This window comes from Dermacentor silvarum, chromosome 1, assembly GCF_013339745.2.
Source record: "Dermacentor silvarum isolate Dsil-2018 chromosome 1, BIME_Dsil_1.4, whole genome shotgun sequence".
NCBI lineage: Eukaryota > Metazoa > Arthropoda > Arachnida > Ixodida > Ixodidae > Dermacentor > Dermacentor silvarum.
The window spans coordinates 35903862-35925494 of NC_051154.1; the positions used below are offsets into that span (position 1 = coordinate 35903862).

Sequence of the window (21633 nt, forward strand, 5' to 3'; positions counted from 1 at the left end):
GAGGGGAAGGGTAGTGCTGCCAGTTCTACCAAAAAGTAGGGGTGACAAAAACAGAAAAAGAAAAATATATACAAATGTAAGCAGGCAGTGTTAATCTGGTAGGTCTAGTTTTTCCAAAAAAACGGGAAGAAAGAAGACAATTGAAAAATGAGTATATGCTTGATGACTAAGATTGATCTTCTGAGTTCCTAAAAATAAATTCATGGTGCATGTTTGGATCTAAAAGTTGTAAATAGCCTTGAAGACATGAAATACAGTTGTTTGCAACACATTGCCTTTCACGTAGCTCTGTGTTTTAAAGCAAACAGGAGACAGGTGGACCCTCCACATTTTGTTCAGTTTTGCAACTCATTTTTCTGATTTTTTGACTGGTCGTCCCTGTAGGTATTGGAGCTCCTCTTGGCAGTGGTTCACCACAGCTACCAGGAAGGAGAGGACAGGTGGAAGAAGTTTTCTAGGCAGCTCATTGATGTCATCTTACCACTGATGTCGCGCACACAGGTGCTGCCCCCTTTTGTTTCCTGCACATGCGCAAAAGTCTCTTTCCACATGAAAATTTTAATGATTCGACTTAGCCCCGAACTCAAATAATTCTGTAAATAGCAGGGGTGGGCGAACATTCTAAGTTTGAAATGTGAATAGAATATTACACACGAAATGGAACTATTTGGTATTTTTGAATATTAGAAAGTAACCGAATATATTTCGCAACAACTGACGAATAAAGTCTTGTTACTGTTCTCTTTCTGGTAAACGGAGTATTGTAAATTATCAGAAGTGAGAAAACAAACAAGTTTTGTAAGTAATGCAGAAATAAAATGGGTAATACAAGCTTTGTTTTCGTTTTTGAGGCAGAAGTCTACATGACAACCTGTGATTTTTGCTTATACATAGTCTGACATTTAATGTTTATGGCAGTCTAGTCATGTAGCAGTTTTATCTTTTACACTACAACCAGTGATGTTTTCCTTGAAGCAGGCACTTTTATATGTGTTTACAGCGCATAAATCCGTCAGCGGCTTTTTTTTTTTTTTTTTTTTTTTTTAGCATCTTGTGTTTAAAACTGATTAATTGTGTCATATTATTAGCTCTTTTTTGCAATAGTCAGTACAGGCCTGGTACCTCATTATACCGAAATAAATATTGCTGCTGTAAATGCTTGCATCTGCATTTGGCTATTCAATATTTTATTCGAGATTCGATAATTACTATTTGTTTTCTATTCATATTCGAAAAAGTTGATATTCGCCTACCTCTAGTAAATAGTCTTTTTCCCCTTACCCTATGCTATGCTATCTACGATGCTCTTTGCCTGTTCTTGTTCTCGTACTTCTTCCCCCTATGCTGGCCACAGTTCAGCTGTCAACGGAGCTGTCAACGGAGTTAGACAGCTACTGTGCGACCAGCATTCTTATTTAATTTTTCTAATTTTCTAATAAATGAACAACCAATTACTGCTACTTAAACCTCAAAACAAGTGAGAATTGTTTGAACACACTCACAAAAAACATTGCTGACCTGCTGGGTAAGCGTGGGAAATATTCACTTGTTTTTATTTTGTATAATTAAAAATCAGTACAGTTTTTTACAGTGGACTTCCTTTAAAATGAGCATAAAAGAACCGTGACAATTTGTTGTGTATTATCAGATATCAGGTGTTCTGTATAACAGAAGTCCACACAGTCTAATATAGAAATGGTCAAAATGAAACAAGCGTCCCCAACAAGTTCCGTCTTTCTTATCTAAGATCATCTCAAATTAATTTTAACAGGGAACCTGTTTAAGCCAACTGTTAGGGGCACATTCTTTTTGCACATGCACATGTGCCCCTAACATGCTGTTAGGGGCACATGCTTATCAGCCAGCTGATAGGGACACATGCTTTTTTAACTTGTGTGCAATAACTTTTTGTCATTTCCAGGTCCATTTGGACACCAGGCATTCACTCAGTGTCTTGCAGAGGCTGTTTGACGCTGTGTCACCAAGTGTATTCCGGCCCGTTGACATTTTGCTCAAAGCTCTCTTCGTTTGCCCCACAGATCCAGTAAGTAACATTCATCCATTGTCAAAACATTTTTTTCTTGTTGTGGTTTGCTGTTTTTTTTTATTATTATTATTTTTTCATTGTAATAGCTAAATTGAGCTAGTATATCCAACAGCATTCAGAGGATGTCAAATCAGTGGTTGTACAGCATTTGTGAACAAGTGTAGCTTTAAGATGTCAAAAATTGATATTGTTTTTCTTTTTTTTTTTCTTTTTAAATGTCTATTTCTGTTACGTGAGGTAGGCTTAAGCCTTGCTACAGAACTTTAGAGAAGGGGGACACTGTCTTCATCGATGTCTGTTGGCCCTGTCGAGCTCTCGGCGAAGAACCGGCCAGGTCTTTCTGGCTCCCAGAAGTATTGTAGAAAAGCCTGCCAATAAAACTGTGTGTCGGAAGAGGTCTGTAGGAGGATCGGTCCACTCTCGCTTACCCGAGGTCACTCACAAGTGCACTTAAGGAACGAAGGAAGCGTTCTCTCCCGGACAGGTTCAAATGCCGGGCACGATCCTAGATGTTCGGCTGTTCCTTTAGGTGGACAAGCCGGACACTGGGGACTCGTATAGGCTTCTTGATTTATATAGTGAAGGCTGGCTTGTGAAAGCAGCGTAGCAGTTTGAGCATGGCAGAGGAGAACTGCCTCAGCCCTGCAGAGTGTGCTGATCCGGTAATGTCCTTCGGGATTGCAAAGATGTGGGAGGGTGCGACGGCGGTAGTGATGCGTACGTTGCCGTGTCTCCGCCATATGTATGACAGGCGAGTTGGGCTAGTGGAGCACAATAGACGTCCATGCAGGGGAAACGAGGTTGGCTATATTATGGTTAATATGTTTGTGTTAGAGGTGTGCGCATACCAAATAGTATATTTCAAATCAAATATTGAATCGAATAAAGAAGAAAAGCCGAATATGAAATCGAATATCGAATATGAGAAACTTTAAAAAAAAATTAATGCTTACAAATTTTTGGAAAGAAAATACGGTGCTGCACGTGCTCGGGGGTCTCCTAGCTTTGCATAATTACAATGAAGCAAGCTGTCAGTAACTTAGATATACAGTACGGTCTACTTTTATTAAAGGGAACACCAAATTAGTATGCCAGCACTGATTACAGCTTAGTTCTACTATATGAAGATCTAGAAAATATTCTTTTATCAATAGAACTTCTGTTGAATATAACCAAGTGCTTTTTTCCATCTGAAACTAATGAATTAGTGTAAGTTCTTTTGTACTGAATACCAATGAGGTTCTCAGTTTAATATTGGACCTGTGTTTTGCGGCAATCTTTTATTTGTTGCATAGAAAGTTTTGCTTTCCTGTTTTTCTCCAAAATACAGAAAGGCGATTCCAACTCTGCGGCAGGTGGGTTATCAAAAGGTCAATCTGCACGACAGACGAAAGGACCGCACATCACGTGACTCAGATCACCGCTCCGCTTGAGCCGGCACTGTCCATGCCGTTTCATTGTCAGGTTCAGCGTGATTTGCCACCGGTCAAAGATTCTGAAACCTGGAGGGTCACAGCAAGTTCACGGGGCGCTCCCCCCCCCCCCCCCCCCCATATATTCTTCCACTGTCTGCGCAAATGCATGCAATCGTCCATGACACGTTCGCACCCACCGTGTAAATCCAAAGCTAGTCTTGTGACGGGTTTTGAAAAGATGCCAATGTGCATCTACAAATAGCTTCGGGAACGAGAGGCCGATGTATGGCGTGTCTCAAAAATGGCAGCCGTGAACAACTTTATTGCATTCGTAATTTCCCAAGCAGTCGCGCTTGTTTGTGAGGTGGTTTTTCAGCTTTCTGAGTCGCATGCAACTGCTGCAAATAGGTTGCGTCGATTTAGCACCAAATTGTAACTTTAGTCACCGATGCCCAATGAAGCAATGCCGATTAGGCCTATTGGCCTATGCAGTGTGGTCGTGGCAAAAATTTGCCACTGGCTGATGTGGTAACTGACCACAAGCCGTCGTGAAATGCTTGCCGCTAATATGTTTGTGCAGGTGGCTCATTAGGGATCGATCCCGAGATCAAGCGTGTGGGTTACATTGACAGCTCTGGAAGTGGCGTGAAGTTCGTTGCCGCGTGTCCAACACGATTTCTTGCCTATTTTTGGCTAATTAGCCCAATCTTCGCACATGGTTTCGCACTTTGCGAAGTACAGGATTTCGCAAAGTGCGAAAGCATTTGCTGTTAAATTCAATTTTCACCAGACTTTTGCTGCTTGATGAATTTGAGTATTTTCAACATTTGTGAATCATGAATAATCCTAGATTAAAGCAAGTTCGTTCTTGAATTCCTCTGTATTTGACTGGGGGGCATTTAAAGGTTGGACAGCACAGATTGTTTTCTGCACTTGGCAATGTGCTGCACACACCTCAACCACTCGTGTGCAGCAGCACAATAGACTGTTTTAGATTAGGGGATGCAAGCTACACTAACCGCCGGGCATACAAAACAACCCAAAGTGAGCACAGAATGGTGCAAAGAGCCCACAATTTAGTTCGTGTCCCTCAATGCTTTGGGTGCAGCTTTCATCCCCTAATCTACAACTGGCTAATCTGTGCTAATTATATTTTTTTCCCGATAAATGTGTCCGTTTTGACACTACCATTACAAATGCAGCTGCTGACAGTAAAATTTGTGGAAAAGTGTATGAAGTAATAAGGAATTGCTTTTGCAGTGCATCAGCACTGTTGCAGATAATGTTTCTGTTACAAAACAAATAGCTCCACAATAATTTTTTTTCTTTCCTGCCCCAGACTCTAATGGGCTGTATTTCATAGATGGCCCTCTTTCCTAAGGAAGCCGAGCTCCAGTTGTAGTAAAATCATGTAGTCATGTAGTATTTGGTCATAACCATATGCATATGCTTGCAGAAAATGATGAGCAATTTCTCTAATCAAATGCTTTTCAGCTTGATACAGAAGCACTTAATTTGTAGTTGTAATCTCAGAACAACGATCACACAGCCTCAAGCATTCACACAAACACTCACACGCCAATTTTTTCAATATTTATTTGAAATTTAGGGAAGCAGCCTCTGCACGCATGTGGGATTGTGTCTAAGGTAAATGCAGAATTGCATTGAGATGTCTAGCTGGGCTCTTGGCAAGCTTTCATGGTATGGGATCACTTTGACACAGGTGGGTGCCGAGTCTCAGGCTGGCTTTCGGGCTGAGCGCTGGATGTGTCTAGTGCTGATGAGCCTCCGTGTACTGCTGGCCTACACAAAGGAGGAGGTGGTGCTTTCCCGGCTGGCTGACCTTCTGCTGCCCTTGCGAGTCCCTCATGCTCTGGCACCCGAGGCCCTCTATGACCCACTGGACATTGACTCTTTAGGGGACAACATGGAAAAGGCTGTAGCAAGGTGGGTGGACATTTTTTGTATAGCGGATAGCCACAAGTAGGTAGTGTACAAAATAGTAATTTTCGAGACCAAATAGAACATAAATCGAATAGTGTTAGAAGCAAATGAAATAGAATATTGAATACTTTTCTAATAGTTTTTGAATAAAGAGCAACCATTTTCACCGTCGATCTTCACATCCTGCCTGGTATATTCACAATGTGAGCAAGTTTCTGTCATTACACTGGATATTATGAAGCTTTGTTTATTAAAAACAAATATGGAGCATAAGGAGCAAACAAGTAGTTTATTTGCATACACTGGACTCATTGTTGAGTGTGAAAGATAGTGGTTTAGCCAGAAAAGTCTGGCTCCCTGAGTGACATATTGCATGTTTTCCTACATAAATTCTCGTGTTCTATGTCTACTATGGCCTGAAATTTATCGCACATTTGGTGACTTAAAAAGCTATTAGAAAAAATATTTGTAATATTTATGAATTGTCAGTATATTTGATTCAAAGACCAAATGAAATAAGGCATTATTCGACTTGCCATTTGAAAGTTTTAAACATTTGCACAACCCTAGCCACAATTTGAGCAAGCTGGCTACGAGCGACTGAAGAAATGAGTCTAAAATAGCTTCTTAGCAGTATATAGTTAGTTAGAAGCTACAAGTGCCGTAGCAAGTACATCTTGAACGGAATTTGTATACATGTGCCAGCCAAACATCTTTGCTCATTCTCTTTCCATCTCTGCTCCGCTGTCAGGCGTGGTGGTGGCATAAATCTCAAGGTCGGGGAAGTATTTTTCAAGAAGTCCAAAATTTTATTACCGTCGCAGTGGACAAGTTGAGTCAACATTTGGTTTGGCATACTTTTGTTAGGGCAGCTATGTTACTATTCACAGTGGGTTCACAACGAGGTTCCCTAGAAGTGACATGAGGGTAAGCTCTCTGCATAGTCCCCCATGTACTGTGCAAGCATGCATTTGCACTGTATCCTACGTGCTAATGTTGCTACTGTATAGACCACTTATAACGTAACCAGTTATAGTGCAGGACCGGATATAGTACGGTCTTTTCAGACTCCCGTTAATTTTCCCATAGCACTCCATGTATCTGCATACCGCTTACAGTGCAGTCGCGTGAGACGAAATACCAGTTATAATGCGGCTTCTGCGGGAAAATCTCGCCGACAAGGGCGGTAGCGAGCACGCTTCTCAACGAGGTGCGCCCACCGATGGGAGAGGAGATCAACGAGGGTGATGCGGAGGAGGAGCATGAGACGTGTAGCATGAGTCCAAGGGCGATAAAATCGTCGCCGCGCGCTGTATGTGCGAGTGAAAGCGCGCCGGGGACGCACGCCTTCACGGAAAGCGAACACACAGCGGAGAGCAAACGCGACTTTCATCGCACGAAAGGCCGTGGGGGTATGGAAGGGAAGGAGGCAAGGGAGGGGGGGGGGGGGGGGGCGACGCTGTGTTGCGGCACCAAATGCGTATCTTGCAACCGGGCGCAAGGGGAACTGGCGTCCAATCTCCCACGCGAAAGGAGCAAAGCAGGAAGGCAGCATGGGAGGGGGGTGGGGCTTCTACTCTGCCAACAAATGCGTTCGCGCCTGTGCCGGCTGTCGATGCTGTCGCGCGCACCGTATCTTGATAGCAATCTCCACACGGCTCTGACCTTTGTATGCGCTGTGCTTACGCCGCTCAGTTTCCGTTGAAGCGATAGACCGCACGAACCGTCTCTCGCTGCGGCGGCCGCGTTTCCCCACGCTCGTGTTTTGACAGTGGTCGTCTGCAGTCATCGAGTCTATTCATGTTTGCTTGTGCGCGCTGACACCACGCTTGTTAATTTAGTTAGTAAGCGAATGTGTCAAGTTTATGCAGCCGATAAAACTACTATCCCTACTCCTTATAGCTCTCTACTAATTTGCTATTGCAATTGATGGTTTCGCGACTTTTTTTTTTTTTTTTTTTAATTATACTTTGTCTGCTTCACGTGAAGATTGTGGGTACTTGGACACTAACCTTTCAGCGTTCGTAAATTTAAACGAATGCAGAACTCCCACTCGCACGCTTCGATTCTCGGAAACGCGCGGCTGCTTGGTATACATGTTTTGCATACGTGCAGGGCTTGAAAATCGTTGTTTTGGTTATAGTGCGGTACCGCTTATAGTGCAGATATTCACGACTCCGGCGACTTATGTTATAAGCGGTCTACACTGTAGTTGGTATTCTGGCCCACCCTCTTCATGCCTTTAGCAGCCATATGGAAAATGTTTTTGTTTTTTAAACAATAAAGAGCGAGCAGTACATGCTTTTCTAAAAGGAGCTTCCTCTAAAGTTGTAATCAGAGTATAAGTAATCTGTTTTCTCACTCTATTGCTAACTGACACTTTCTAAAATTCAAAGAGATTTCACAACTGCACTCAGTTGAATTCCATGCAAACCATCGCAGCTGCTTGTGTCACAACTGTATTGATATTGGTGTATGTTGTTTGCAAATCCAAGTGATCTTAGCTACAAGCAGGATGTGAAAGGAATTATTGTCAGCATGTTTGTTGTATTGGTAGTAAACATAATTCTTATGCTCTTTTTGAGCCTCCATCTCAGCTAGAATGCTGTGCTATGCCAAGTGATGTCCCAGAACACTGTGTTACAGGTTTTAGCTACATCTCACGTGATACGCACGAAACACTAAAACAGCTAAAGCATTTTTGTTCATAAGTGAAGTTCTTGCCCTTAAGGGGGGAAAGGGGTCTTGGAGACACAAAAAATAAAATAAAAAAGTATATATTCTTTATTTCTGTTCTTTTTTTATCTAAATATCATGGTGTATCTGCTGGCAAAAAGCTAGCTCAAAACGACCTGTCGTTGAGAGAGAGAGAAAAAAAAATATATATATATATATATATATATATATATATATATATATATATATATATATTTCTAAATACTCAGTTATGCCCATGAAAGCACTGAATGAAAATGACCTATTTTATGCCATTTGCAATCCCAAAACCACTTAGCAGAGCCATAAAAAAAAGCATTTTCCAGCTTGCTTTCTTTTCAAAAATGGTCTTTCAATGATGCTTCAGGAGAAAGGTACCTGGTTTTGTAGCTTGAAATTTATATTTTTGCCCTCTTATTAATTCGTGGTTTTCTTTAAAAAAAATTATTTTTGGAAGTCGCAAATTTTCGAAGCAGCACTATGTCACTCCTACTCATTCAATTCTTTTTTTTTTCTTTTTTTTCTTTTTTTTTTTTTTTTTTTGCAGAGTGCAGAACCACTATGATATAGTGTTTTAGGACATGGCAACATTTTGAAACCTTGTAGAAATCGCCAACAAAAATTCACACCTGCAATGTTGCAGCTTTTTAATTTCATAACTTCATCTAAAACATAGATGCAAACATTAAAATGCCAAGTTACACTTTACGTGCTTCATTTTAGCTCTCTTTTGCAATTTTACAATTTTTGCAACTCGCCTTCCAAATTTACAACTTAATTTTTTTTAACTTTCAATGGAATTGACTTAACAAAAAGCTAATTGCATATTTGCAATCAGCACACAAGGTTTAATGTTTGCTGAAAATTCAGGTATCTAGCTTAGACATCAAAAATTTTTTCACAGAACCCATGTCCCCCTTTAAATTCACACAAAGAGCATTGGTTTAGTTGGAGATTAGCTACAGTGCCCTAGTAAAATATTGGTTTGCATTGTTGCAGAAATACAATCAGATGTTGACCAATCACAGATGTTAAGAAATTAACTATTTTCACTTGTGCGCTAGAGGTTTGTAACAAACCAGGCTGGCCATTGTTGTGAGCGAGCTGTGAACATGGCTGTCATGCATAAGCGAAAAGATCCTTCAGTTTACAATTGTCTGCATTCATGATCTTGTGTAATGATCGTTTCTAGCAAGATGAATTTAGACTTACCCTCGACTTCATTGGTCTAGCAATTTACATTACTGGTGGTACTTTGCCAGTTAAATATGGCATTCAAAGGAATCAAGAGTTGCTTGCATTATTTCTAAATTTGCTTCCCATTTATTCTAGGTACCTGATTCAAGTTGTGAATGTCTATGGCAAGCATCTTTGCAAAATTCTGCTTCAGTCTCCACCCACAGGCACGGACACAGTTTTCCCCTTTCAGCAGATGTCCAGTCTGTTGCTTTACCTTACGCACATGTTCCAGTCAGGTAAGAATTCCTTCAAAACTCGTGCTAGGCAATCTGGGGTGCAAAAGACTTAATTCGGATATTTGAAGAATTAGTATTGCAGCATTTGCAGTATGTAACCAAGTGTGTGAAAAGTGAACCTCATTCCTGTAAGCAATGTGAATTCAGGTTTTATGGTTGCGGCATGAATTAATTTTAAAGAAAGGTTATGCACCATAGCAAATATTGATTGGATTGCATTTAATCTCTATTGGAGTAATGCCTTACAAGGCAGAAAGGGCAGGTTAGCCGGTAGCTCGGGCTAGATAAAAAACACGCAGAGAGGGAAAGAAGCAAAAAGAATGGCACAGTTGTTGGAATTTTGAACAGTGAAATAAATTGAAAGGATATAACAAGCCTTGCTATTCCAACACTTGTGCTGTCCTTTTTATTACTTTGACTGTCTGTCTGTCTGGGTATATTATAGTACTGTCGATCTGCATGCAAGCTAATGTTTTACCCTTGTCTTGAGTAGGTCATTGTATACTAAATGAATGCCCTCTTTTTATTCGGCTTGAATTATTCAACCTTTGCATACAAGTAGTACTATGTCATATTTCTCTCTGTTATTATTATTATTATTATTATTATTATTATTATTATTATTATTATTATTATTATTATTATTTGGGTGCTCAAGAAAGTTTTGCATGAGTGCTGCTGACATTATATTGCAAGGCATTCCCATTACTGTTGTAAAACTGAAGGTGCCTTCTTGTACTCTCATTTGCTGTTCGCACATTCTGACCCTCTTTTGCCGAGCTTAGTCTCTGGAAGCCACCACAGCAGCTAACATGGGCTTGCTGGAGGTAATCTCATGCACAAGGCTGCATTCTTCCTTCCTTTCCCTGAATTGCATTCACAAGTGCATGCCATTGGAACAGACTGTGATTGGTCTTCCAGTAACCTTTCTGTTCCTTCATTAGATGGTCCTCACCCCAGCGGTTAGTAACTGCTGCGTGAACTTTGTAGTGATTGGCTAGCACACCTCACACATTGGTGACAGGCCCTGGAAACATGAACACACCCAAGCTACGCAGTGTGTAAGCTGCGGCAAGCTTCATTCACTTACTGTAGAGCTCTCAGTTGTTGGTGTGCTCAGAGTGAAGAGAGAGGTCATAAGAATATAAGTCAGTGCTTGTCCCAGTGTCATGTGTCCTTGTGTGCAACTTGAGATGTGTAAGGACAAGTGTGGTTTGTGCAGAAAATTGACGCCAGCATGCCAGCTATGTTTGCTGCAATTGAAGGTCAAGGGGGGCAAATGGCCTTCACATGCAAACAGGACGTGTGGCCGCAAAGAAGGCATCTCCATCCAACCAATGTATAGGTAGTACCATGTGGAAGTCGTATGTTAATGCAGTTTTGAATATGTTCCTGTAGAATTAATGTTGACATCCACCTGAGCAGAGCCGTAAACAGGCCATCTTAAAGTTGCTCTCATCTCTCTGCTGCTTAAACATGGCTACTTTTCCCTGATGTGCCAGGTAAAAGAGTATTGGAAGGAGAGAAATATGAAACAAATATTTATACAGTCCAATTGGAAAATATAAGGGTGTTCACTGCTCATTCCTCTTTCTGCTTCTTGTACTGGCGCAGGGAGTTTCTGCCGCGTAGCTACAGCTGCAATGCAGGCTGTGCATGCAGAGTCCAGTGCGGGTACGGAGGTGTGTGGCATTGAGGAGATCAACCAACACTTCTTGTCGCTGGCTTACTCGTACCCTACCCTGAGTGTGCAGTGGTGCAACATCCTTGCCCTACTCAATTACGGCGAGCAAGGGTTCTGGTCCAGGGTGCTCTGGCCAAGCATGGGCAGCACTGTCAGCGCAGCTGGGTAGGTCAGCATCATGACTCCTGTGGATTCAAAACAAGTCTTGTTCCTAATGTACTCACCAGCTTTTAGAAAGTGGTGAGGAAAACCCATGTGCTTGCTCCCCAACCTACACATGCAATTATGGGTACAGAGAGCACAATTCTTAAGTGAAACTGTGTACATAGCCAATCAAATGGTTGTGAAAGGTTTATTATATGCAAATGAAGATTTTAAATAGTTTACATGTAATTTTATGAGGTCATATTGTTTTCTTAGTGCACTTCTCTGTGACGTCTGAGAAGTAGGGCTAATGTCATCATCTGCTAGTTTCAGCTGGTACTGGTGCTTATTTCTCCAATGTACCAGGGCAAAAATGCAACCCATGGAGACTTTGTTTTTCCAAAATGAAGCTGCTGTTCTTTATACAGAAACATTCCCTTATCTCGCCACAACTGCTGACCTGATGTCAGCAGCACCACAATTTAGGTTGTCTTCAGCAAAAAAAGAGTTACCTTTTTTTTTTTTTTTTGGTATAAGTGAACATCTCTCTTAAAACTTCTGCAGAGTAGCTGTAATTGCAATGTCAGACGTGGTAGAGAATGTTCCATATGTGCCCTCCAAATTTTACAAAAAATGTATTGAGAAAACCATTGGAGCTAGCTAGCACAGTGAAATTAGTATGTCAAGAGTGATGTGTAGGCAAAGTTGGATGTGTGTGTGGCAGTTAGCCACATTAAGGAAAATTACCAAAATTCTGTTATTGCACTTCAAAGGCCATGTTGATACAGTCTCCGTGCACTCCATCATAGACGACAGCCATTTCGTTAGTGCTGGGGGCGCCTTTATTGCAGCCTTTGTTTTCTACTACATACACGGTATCACTTTGTCAGCGCTCAAAGACAGCGTTCTTAGAACTGCGTGCTTTTTGCGCCTTTTGGCAGATTTGCAACGATGGCTTCTGCCACTGACAGCTCGTACGTAAGTCGCACGTGCAAAAGAAAGCCGCTGCTCGACTCTGACAGTGAAAGTCGGAGTGAAAGCTATGCACTAGAGTTTTGTTCTTCGATTGAAGAGAATGATGATAATCTTCTCATCACTTCTTCTACCAAAAGTGATGATTCGCAAAGCTCTCTGCACCGTTCCATGCTTAATGAAGTTCCACACAAGTGCAGGAATGCACGAAAAACTTCCTTCACTGAAGAACTTTGCTTTGCAGAATAGTTGATTTTGAAACAGGGTAAAGACTTATTCCTCGTTTCTAACTGTACCATTCGTGGCAATGACAAGTACAGTCGAGTGCAAAATTCTAGAGACCACAGGAGCGGCGACTAAACTGCATCGCTGCGCCTTCTGACGGCTGAGCGCCTACGTTTGAGAGCGCGTATTGCGCACGCACGTCCGTTTTTATCTGCCAACCTACTCGTTCGCTCGCTTCAACCACGCGTGCACCGGAATGCGGGTGAGATCGCAAGGTGCCACTTCTGCAGTCGCTGTGGAAGCACGCAAGCGATGATATCGTGAAGAAAATACTTCATTTGTACTGGCAGGACTCTGAGCACACCGCTCTCTACGCCTTGCTTCTAGACGTAGTACCACAAATAATTGCATCATGCGCAAGTTCCCTGAACTAGAGCACAGAAGAAATCGGTGCTGGCTGAGCTTATCCCATAGTTCAATTTCAGAAAAGGTGATGCAAAGCATGTTTCCCGCACCGCGGAGCGTCTAGAGGCAAGGCGTAAAGAGCAGCGCGCTCCAAGCCCTACCATTACAAATGAAGTCTTCGCGACATCATCGCTCGGGCGCTTCTGGTGCGCACGCGTTTAAAGCGAGTGAACGAGCAGGCTGTAAGGTAAAACAAGACGTGCGTGCGCAGTATGCGCTCTTGAACTTAGGCGCATAGCCGTCAGAAGGCGCGGCGATGCACTTTAGTCACCGCTCCCGTGGTCTCTAGAATTTTGCACTCAACTGTACATATATATATATATATATTGCATAGTGAAGAGGTAAAATGAGGTTTTCACTAAGTGTGTGAGAATACTCGAATATACGAATACAAATCGAATTGTAACTTCTTGAATAGTTCGATTCGCGAATCGAATCTTAAATATTCGGTTACTCGCATATTCGTTATATTCGGCGAGTCTAGTTAGCGGGTAATATTCGAAACACACTCTAAATACGCAAAGTTTCAATGCCAGGAACCTGATAGCACGCAGATTTAATTGTTTTCGTGACACAGCCGAACCATGAAACTGAACTAAAGCAGCCTTTTGTTTGCGCCGCTCGCACAGGCTGCACTATGTTTCATTTTCTTCACAAGCACAAGTTGTATACAGTCCGACGAATTCTTTGGACTCCGAAAATTCAGACTTTTTTGATATTCTGGACTTCATAAATTCACCTTCTGGGTTCCCATAGAGCTAATGCAGTTTCGCGATAGATTTTTCGGACGAATTTAGGCACCAAAGTTCGATTTTATGGACTAAATCGCTCGTTCTGAGCCACGCTACCCGTTCTTGGAGGACGCCATGTTGGAATTTCGCCGACTTGACCAGGCTTGGCTTTCAGTGGCCTCCTCTATGGCCTCCAAAATTGGGACACGCATGCGTGTGCCATTTTCTTGTCTCGGAGGCCATGTGCAAAATAACGGGGCTTGTTTCTTCGACCTCCAACCAAGGCGATCTCCATGGAGATCGCCAACGCTGTGATGCTCTTGTCGACTGTATGTGGAGACGTCAGTCTTGCGCAAATCCAAGCAAATCTGATTCGCCTCCAAGCGTAGTATGAGGCAGGGCATTATTAAACATTTTTTTATACCACTCTAAGCGTAGGAGGAGGAGGAACAAACTTTTATTTAAACCAGCAGTTCAGTTGGCTGGGCCTAGGCCTCCCACGTGGGGACATCGAGGTCTTGCCTCTTCGCTGCCTTGCAGGCTTGCTGGGTAGCCAAGAGTTGGTCGTCGAGTTGGGAGCTGTGCAGGGCGGCGTGCCATCTCGACGAGAGGGTCACGGTATTATTTGTCGGATATTGGTTTTTACATTCCCATAGTATGTGGGGAAGCGATGCTGCCTCAGTCTTACAGATCTTGCAAATGTTACTAGGGTAGGTGTCCGGGTAGATCCTGTGGTAACGTATTACCACTCTAAGCGTAATAAATTTTCTTTTTTAGGGTGAACGAGTTTTTCGGACTTCGATTTTTCGGACTAGTTTTCGGTCCCCGCGAAGTTTGGGAAATTGGTCTGCGACTGTGTACACTTGAGAGGAATCGGAGACTGCAATTCGCGAGCACAAAAGGAAACCGCCCTAGCGAAACCGCGCACCACGGCGTGCTGCATTGGCTGCGTCCCGTCGCTGCGTGGTCGACGCGTGCGGCACTCACACGACCTCTCGGCCGCAGAGCCAACCAATTTCTCTCCTACTTTTGCAAGCAGGATAGAGGTGGCGCCAGTGTCTTCCCCCATCACCCCACGCGCTCCGCATCGTTGGCTGTTGGCATCGTTTCGCCAGGCAATCCGAAACCACCAAGTCCCTCACTATCGGAAACCAAGCCGACGTGTTCTGCTCCCGAATTTCATCTGCGTTATCTGTCGGAAAACGTAGACCAACGTCAGGGGCGACATGACTAAACGAACTAAAAGTGTCATTTGAAAACATTTCGTAAAGAACTCGGTCCAAGAGGCTACGTGCAAAAGCTGTGATACGAAACTTCGAACGCCATCGAGTACGACGACGCCACTTGCGAACCATCTCAAGAACAAGCATTTTTCTTTGCACAGTGTGTTTTTGAGAGACAGCGGGAAGCAAGGAAGACCAGAAGGCGCACAGCCGCTCATCAAAAGTACGCTGAAGTCGGGCAAGGACCTATCACAGCACGAGAGAATGGTGATAACCATCAGGATTGCCCGAATGCTGGCGCTCAACCTTCAGCATTACATCTATGTCGAAAATCGATGTTTCAAAGAGCTGATGAACCACATGGAGCCATTGTACAAGATACCCAGTCGCACGACATTTTCGAGGACAATCATCGCGGCGTTGTACAGAGACACAGTCACGGCTGTCAAGGAGAGAATGCATGCGGACTTCCAGGAAGGCATAGAGTCAATCTCGTTTGCAAGTGACATATGGATGTCGAGGTCTAACCAAAGTTACATCAGTCTTACCTGCCACTACTTAACCTCCAACTTCAAGATGAGAAGCTTTGCATTGGACAACCGGAGTGTGACCGAGAGTCACACTGCTTGCAACGTCCTGAAGCACCTGCAAGCAATGATGGATAACTGGGAGCTGCCACTGCAGAAAGTGTCAGTCTATGTGGTGACGGACAATGCACGAAACTTCTGTGCGGCCCTTAAGGGCATTTCTTGCGTCCCAATGCAGTGTATGGTCCATGCACTGCAACTAGCTATAAAAGATGCCAAGGAAGAAACAGCAGGAGTTCCTGCCATTCTCAAGAAGTGTCTCGCAATTGTTGGTCATTACAAACACAGTACAAGACGTGACACAAACACAAGACGTGAGAGCATGACATGCTCTCACGTCTTGTGCAGCTGAAAGAAGCCGTCTGTTTAGAGCTTGCCACCTCTGAGACAACTGTGCCCAACCTGACACCACAGGAGTGGAAAGCAGTGGCTGGGCTCGTCAAAGCTCTTGAACCAATCGCATCGGCGGCCAAAGATCTTAGTGGCCAGAAATATGCAACTTTGTCATCAGTAGTACCATTTCTCTATGGAACACAAATGGTCCTGAAAGACTGCATTGCAGCCGATGATGACACCTCAGAGTTTGCGAGAAACTTGCTGAAAAGCATGAGGACAAGGCTTCCTGGGCAGGACGAGCAAAAGGAGTATGTGCTGGCAACCGCCTGTGACCCAAGGTTTAAGAACCTCTTTTGTGCTCAAACATTCCAGGAAACAAGGCTCGTGGAGCTTGCAAGAACTGAGTTGCAGAGCTCTCCAGGAAAGACATCAAGTGACTATACTGAAGCGTCAACATCTACAGCTCACGAGGAGCATGTCAGCAGTATCTGGAACAGCATTGAGAAGCTGGCAGCGTCATCAGAAAGAAGACACTCCTCCAAAACAGCCAACATCGAGGCGTTTCAGCGGTACCTTCGAGAGCCCACTTGCAGTAAGGACCAAGACCCCTAGCATTCTGGAAAGAGACAGGCAAGCAACACTTCCCAGGACTGTGCAAGATGGCCATGAAGTACATGGGCATTCCAGCAACGAGTGTACCAAGTTAAAAGTTTTCAACGTCTGGCAACATTGTTACGGCCCGGAGGGAGAAGTTGGCCCCAGATCACGTACAACAGCTGCTTTTTTTGCATGAGAATTTGTAAACATTCGAGCTTCTACTAAATAATTTTGCTATTCGATATTCAATTCGATATTGGCTTTTTTTTTTGTTGATTCGATTCGGTATTCTATTCGAGACTTACTATTCGGTATTCGCACACCCCTAGTTTTCACACTTAAAACATGAAGCAAAACTCTTTAGAAGGGTTTTCGAAGGATTGAAGTTTGAAAATAACCCATAAAGAAAAAAAAGAAAAATAAGGTCACTTTTGGTGAAAATAATAAAACACTTAAGGGGTGAATTCGATCCTAGCCAATGGCTCCGGCAGCACTCATGCATTTCTATGGGCCGAAACTTTCATTATTTCGATCCTAAAATTGGCCTTCGCTAGATAGTTCCAACTTGAGCAGTCAGCACGTACGCACCTGACCCATATGGTGACCCCAATAGCAGCCCCTTTAGTAGTAGCTGTTTCTGTCTCCGCGTAGCTTTAGGACCATGAATGCGTTGAACACACATCATCTCCCGTCGAAAACGCCTATGTTCGGCCTGCCTTAGAAAGATTTTCAAGCAATAACCGTAGCTCACAGTGTCTGATTATGATATTTACCCGATTCTAACGCACGCTTTCTTTTTTTTTTTTCAAGAAATTTGAGCTGCAAGTTGCCTACATGGTGAAGTCGGACATGATACCAAAACAGACTTCGCGGTGTTCGTATAACCTACCGCTTAACACTGATGTATTGCAGCGAAGCTAATGTTAAAAAAAAAAGGCATGCGGCAAAGCTGGCTTTAGGAAACAGGACACCATTGTGCCTCACATTAGACCCTTGTTCACTTTTCTTACTAACTTTGTTTAGGAGCTTTAATGTCATTTCTACGTTAGTTTTCTGCTTTAGAAACATAGAAAGTGGGCACGCGATTGATTCGGAGGCGTGTTAGAATCAAGAAAATACTACCAAACGAATCAGCGGTGATGTTTTAGCACGTTTTTTCTGCATCTTGTTTAATTTGACCTGCCAGATAATTCGATCATTTTCATCGGTCCCTTCAGAGTCAAATTAATGGAAGTTGACTGTATTAATTATTTCTTGTCGTCTCTGACATTTCCTTTTCTTTACAGAATGGCCCGTAGAAACCTCAACACACCTTCTTATTCTTGCAATTTTGAGCTGGTATCTCAAGCAGGGCTTATCCTTCTCTGTGATTACCTGGTGAGGGCTGCTTCAAATGATATAGAAGGCTGCTTCACCTTTTTAAAAAATGCTTTCATTAACCTACTATTACTTTTTTTCCAGTGTGAAAACATATACGATGCTGAACCTATGACCTGGCTCATTGTCAACCACGTGAGTGAAATCATACGGCTGTCTTCAGAGCCACCTGTCTCTGATTTCATAAGGTTTGTAAAACTGGTGAATCTGACTGGGCAGCTTTTTGTGTGTCGCCTTGCATGGTCCTTTCTTTTTTTCAGTGTCATTCATCGAAACCCAGCAGCAAGTGGCCTTTTTGTTCAAGCAGTGCTTACTCGCTGTGAAACAAAAAGCTCGGTGAGGGCCTTTTGTGAACTTTGTTCTTTCAGTTAACAAGACAGCACATCCTGTTTTATGGTGTTCGAAATTTGGAGTGCAACCCTGAGGCTCCATTTTATGGTCTGTAATCAAGGACAAATCACACACAAAATACTGAAATCACCTCCATAAATACTATAGAAACCATTTCAGTAGCTTGGGGTTCTTGTTATTTTTGCCAAAATAAATACTTAGACACTTATCTTTTTCCAGACGGGATGTGCTTCAGTTTTGTCATCACAGTTGTCACATATGGTTGGCACAAAGGAGTGTCTTTCAATTCATATGGTCCTTCCTTTCTGTTCTCTCACTCTTCTTTTTTAATACATATCTTAATTCATAACATTTCTGTGAGTGCTCAATTTGACACTCATTTGCATCAATGTGGAATGCAACGCTAGAGCTGTGTTTGTTTGTTTGTTTGTTTGTTTGTTTGTTTGTTTGTTTGTTTGTTTGTTTGTTTGTTTGTTTGTTTGTTTGGGGTAGTAGACTTAGGTCAGTAAAATTTGTGCTCTGAATGCTACCCTTGAGCAGGCCTTGTTAGAGCTCACCTTGAAGGGACATAATATCTGGGGGTCACCAGCTCTAAAAGGGCTTATGATCATTCAACACAGGACATCTTTCTTCCAAATTACTGATAATTTTCACACCTTAATTTTTGCATATGAATGATCACTCATTCTATTTCTCCTTCCACCTGTCTTCATGTACTGATCACATTGTGGCAATGCACATGACTGTAGCAACCAAGCTTCATGAGTAAGCTGCTGCGCTGCCTGGAGGGCATTCATCCTGCTCAGTCTGCCGCCCTGTTGGCCCTGCTGGTGGAAAAGATCCTAGTGACCCCCCACCTCTCCCTGGCACGGACATGTGAGGCTCTGGCTCAGCGGCAGCTGGAGCTCATTCTCACAGAGCCCGGCTTGACTGCCAGATCCCCCACTGCTCTCCAGGACCTGGCTGGCCTGCCAGAGTTCATGCGCTCTGCAAGGTTGCATCTCAGGTGAGCTCTGCCAGGCTTGCATTAATTGTTCAATTTCTTGCACTGCATCTGGGGTCGTGTTTCTTTTGCTCAAAAGTTCTGTTTTTGTCTGTATACTGATAAGTGCATTATGGTAACCAGGAAACTGTGGCCATGAGTGACACTGGCTAGCACTCCCAAGGCTAATCTTGTGCACATGCTCAAATACCCAAGAAAGTTGGCTCGAGGATGGCCGCCAGGGTAGCTTAACTCTTTCCGTACCATGCCCATTGGGTATCGTTAGCCCGCTATCGATGGTTTGAAACGCCGCTTTCGAGACCTACTGTGCTATCAGACGTCAAGGGGGAGAACTGTATTTTAGTTTTTTAAGCAGTTCGCTTTTTTCCCGCAAGATGGTGATTTTTGAACGCGCTCCAAAGTTTCGCAATCGTCAAAGTAGAAAGCAAAAATGGCCGCCTCCAAGAGTGGTGCGCATGCTTCGGAAGATCGCAGAGCTTGTGATTCTGCTGTGTCTGCAGCTGATTTGATAGATGGATCGTGCAGCAGTTAGTCTGAGGATGCTGCTTTTTTGTCGGACTTTGACTGTGAGAGCAACGACGACGCAAACCAGCCCGGAACATGTAAGGCTGCAGCCCGGCACGCCTAACTGTAGTGCGTGCAGTTATTTTTGTAGCGGAATACTTATTAAATGAAAAATTTTTATTTTTTTCGGAGATAGTGCCTATTAGACGGCAATACATTTTGTATATCTCATAATTTTTGTTACATTTTTTTCTTAGTAGATACAAGCGTGTCTTTGCAAACTTTGTTCAATTTTATCGCACAACCTTGATTTTGGCAATTTATATCTTTTTTATGAGATATTACATCTCTTTAATAAAACTTTTATGCGTGAAAAGTGCATTCATTCTGCTTTTTGCTTATGTATTGCATAAAATATAGAGTGCAGTAGTTCCATCAGAAAAAAAAATCTGGCATAACCTACAAAAAACACCTATTTTCCCCATGGTAGGGAAAGAGTTAATGGTAGAGCATCGCATGCTTAAGGCAAAAGACGTGGGTTTCCTACATGCACCAAGTTGTCTTTACCTCCACTTTCTTTTCCGCTATTCCTTATTATTTCTACATTTTATTGTGATAGCAATTATATGGACACTCCAAGCGAATTTTTGCCGGCGGTGTCATGAGGTTCCGTATATATTTAGGTATATGAATGCTATATGCCATGCCATGCTAGATGACATGCGATGTATGCGGATTATATTGCCACACCATTCTATCACTAAAGTTGCTCATACCAGGTCTTACATTCTTGACAAAATTATTCCTCAGAGTTTTGATAATGGCAGCCCACAAACAAATGTCGGTGAAACAAAACACCGACAGTGCTTCCTTTTATATTAAATCTCCTCTGACTTCAACAATAAAGGTGCGAAACAATAACAGAGCTCAAACCTGAAAATTAATTGAAATATTGAAAGTAATTTTATTGACGCGGCTGTGCACTACCTCCGGGATCTGCCCAGGAAACAGGTTTGAAACATACCCGATAAGGAAAAATGGTGGTAAAGTCACTAAGAAAGACGTTGGCTTTAATTAAGAAACAAACGAAATTGTCTAATAGCAGGATTCAAACAGAGGACCCCTAGCACAACAGCTCGTTTTACTTAGCTTACGTTTACTTCAATTCATACTGCCACTACAGCTAAGTGTCTTATGCTTTGTGTAATATTCTAGCATGTTGCTATGGCATTCATTGCTTTGCCCTTATGGCGAAACTGTAATATTTTTCTATTAAAAAGAGTCGTTAATTTCCCCTGTGCTTTCGTTTGCTTCATTGTCTGTTTGCTTCACATGGTTGTAACAAAACATCGAGCCCCTCAGTTCAATTTTTCTTGCAAACTTTAGTGAGGCACATAGAAATTATTTGCACATTTCAAGAATGGTCATCTGCATTGGCTACGTGGACATAGTGTGGACATAGTGCTGCATATCAAGCACTATGCCTGTCATAAAATGTCATTCAGAAACGGATCAATGCGACTGCATCCATGAAAACCGTGGTTTTCATGGATGCAGAAGTTTCAAAGAACAGAAGTGACGTTGCTTGCAGGATTGCAGACACTTGTGCTGACTTATTTTCAGACACCCACACCTTCTGTCACTGTTGGAAAAGCTGCTGAAAGCAGACGGAGCACAGATGATGGCATCTGGAGAAGGAGCAGAGCTCGTTAGGCCACCAAAGCTCCACGTCAATAAGGTGCACAAATTTGTCGCAAGTATTGTTTTTCACTATAAAGCTAAAATACACTTAAGCACAGATTGGGGGATCGCTTCAGAAGTTGGTTGTTCATTGCAGT

At 42.8% G+C, this 21633-nt stretch overlaps 1 protein-coding gene across 2 annotated transcripts in view; it reads left to right on the forward strand.

The window, feature by feature from the left end:
- The window catches only part of LOC119460239 (huntingtin-like), a 155053-nt gene that overhangs the window by 91203 nt on the left and 42217 nt on the right, over nucleotides 1-21633 (forward strand). For both annotated transcript variants that reach the window (XM_049666594.1, XM_037721406.2), the window contains exons 29-38: nucleotides 385-501; nucleotides 1922-2044; nucleotides 5186-5409; nucleotides 9454-9596; nucleotides 11211-11445; nucleotides 17847-17937; nucleotides 18022-18125; nucleotides 18198-18273; nucleotides 19038-19294; nucleotides 21419-21533. In XM_049666594.1, the coding sequence (XP_049522551.1) occupies nucleotides 385-501; nucleotides 1922-2044; nucleotides 5186-5409; nucleotides 9454-9596; nucleotides 11211-11445; nucleotides 17847-17937; nucleotides 18022-18125; nucleotides 18198-18273; nucleotides 19038-19294; nucleotides 21419-21533 (1485 nt within the window). The remainder of the gene's footprint in view (nucleotides 1-384; nucleotides 502-1921; nucleotides 2045-5185; nucleotides 5410-9453; nucleotides 9597-11210; nucleotides 11446-17846; nucleotides 17938-18021; nucleotides 18126-18197; nucleotides 18274-19037; nucleotides 19295-21418; nucleotides 21534-21633) is intronic.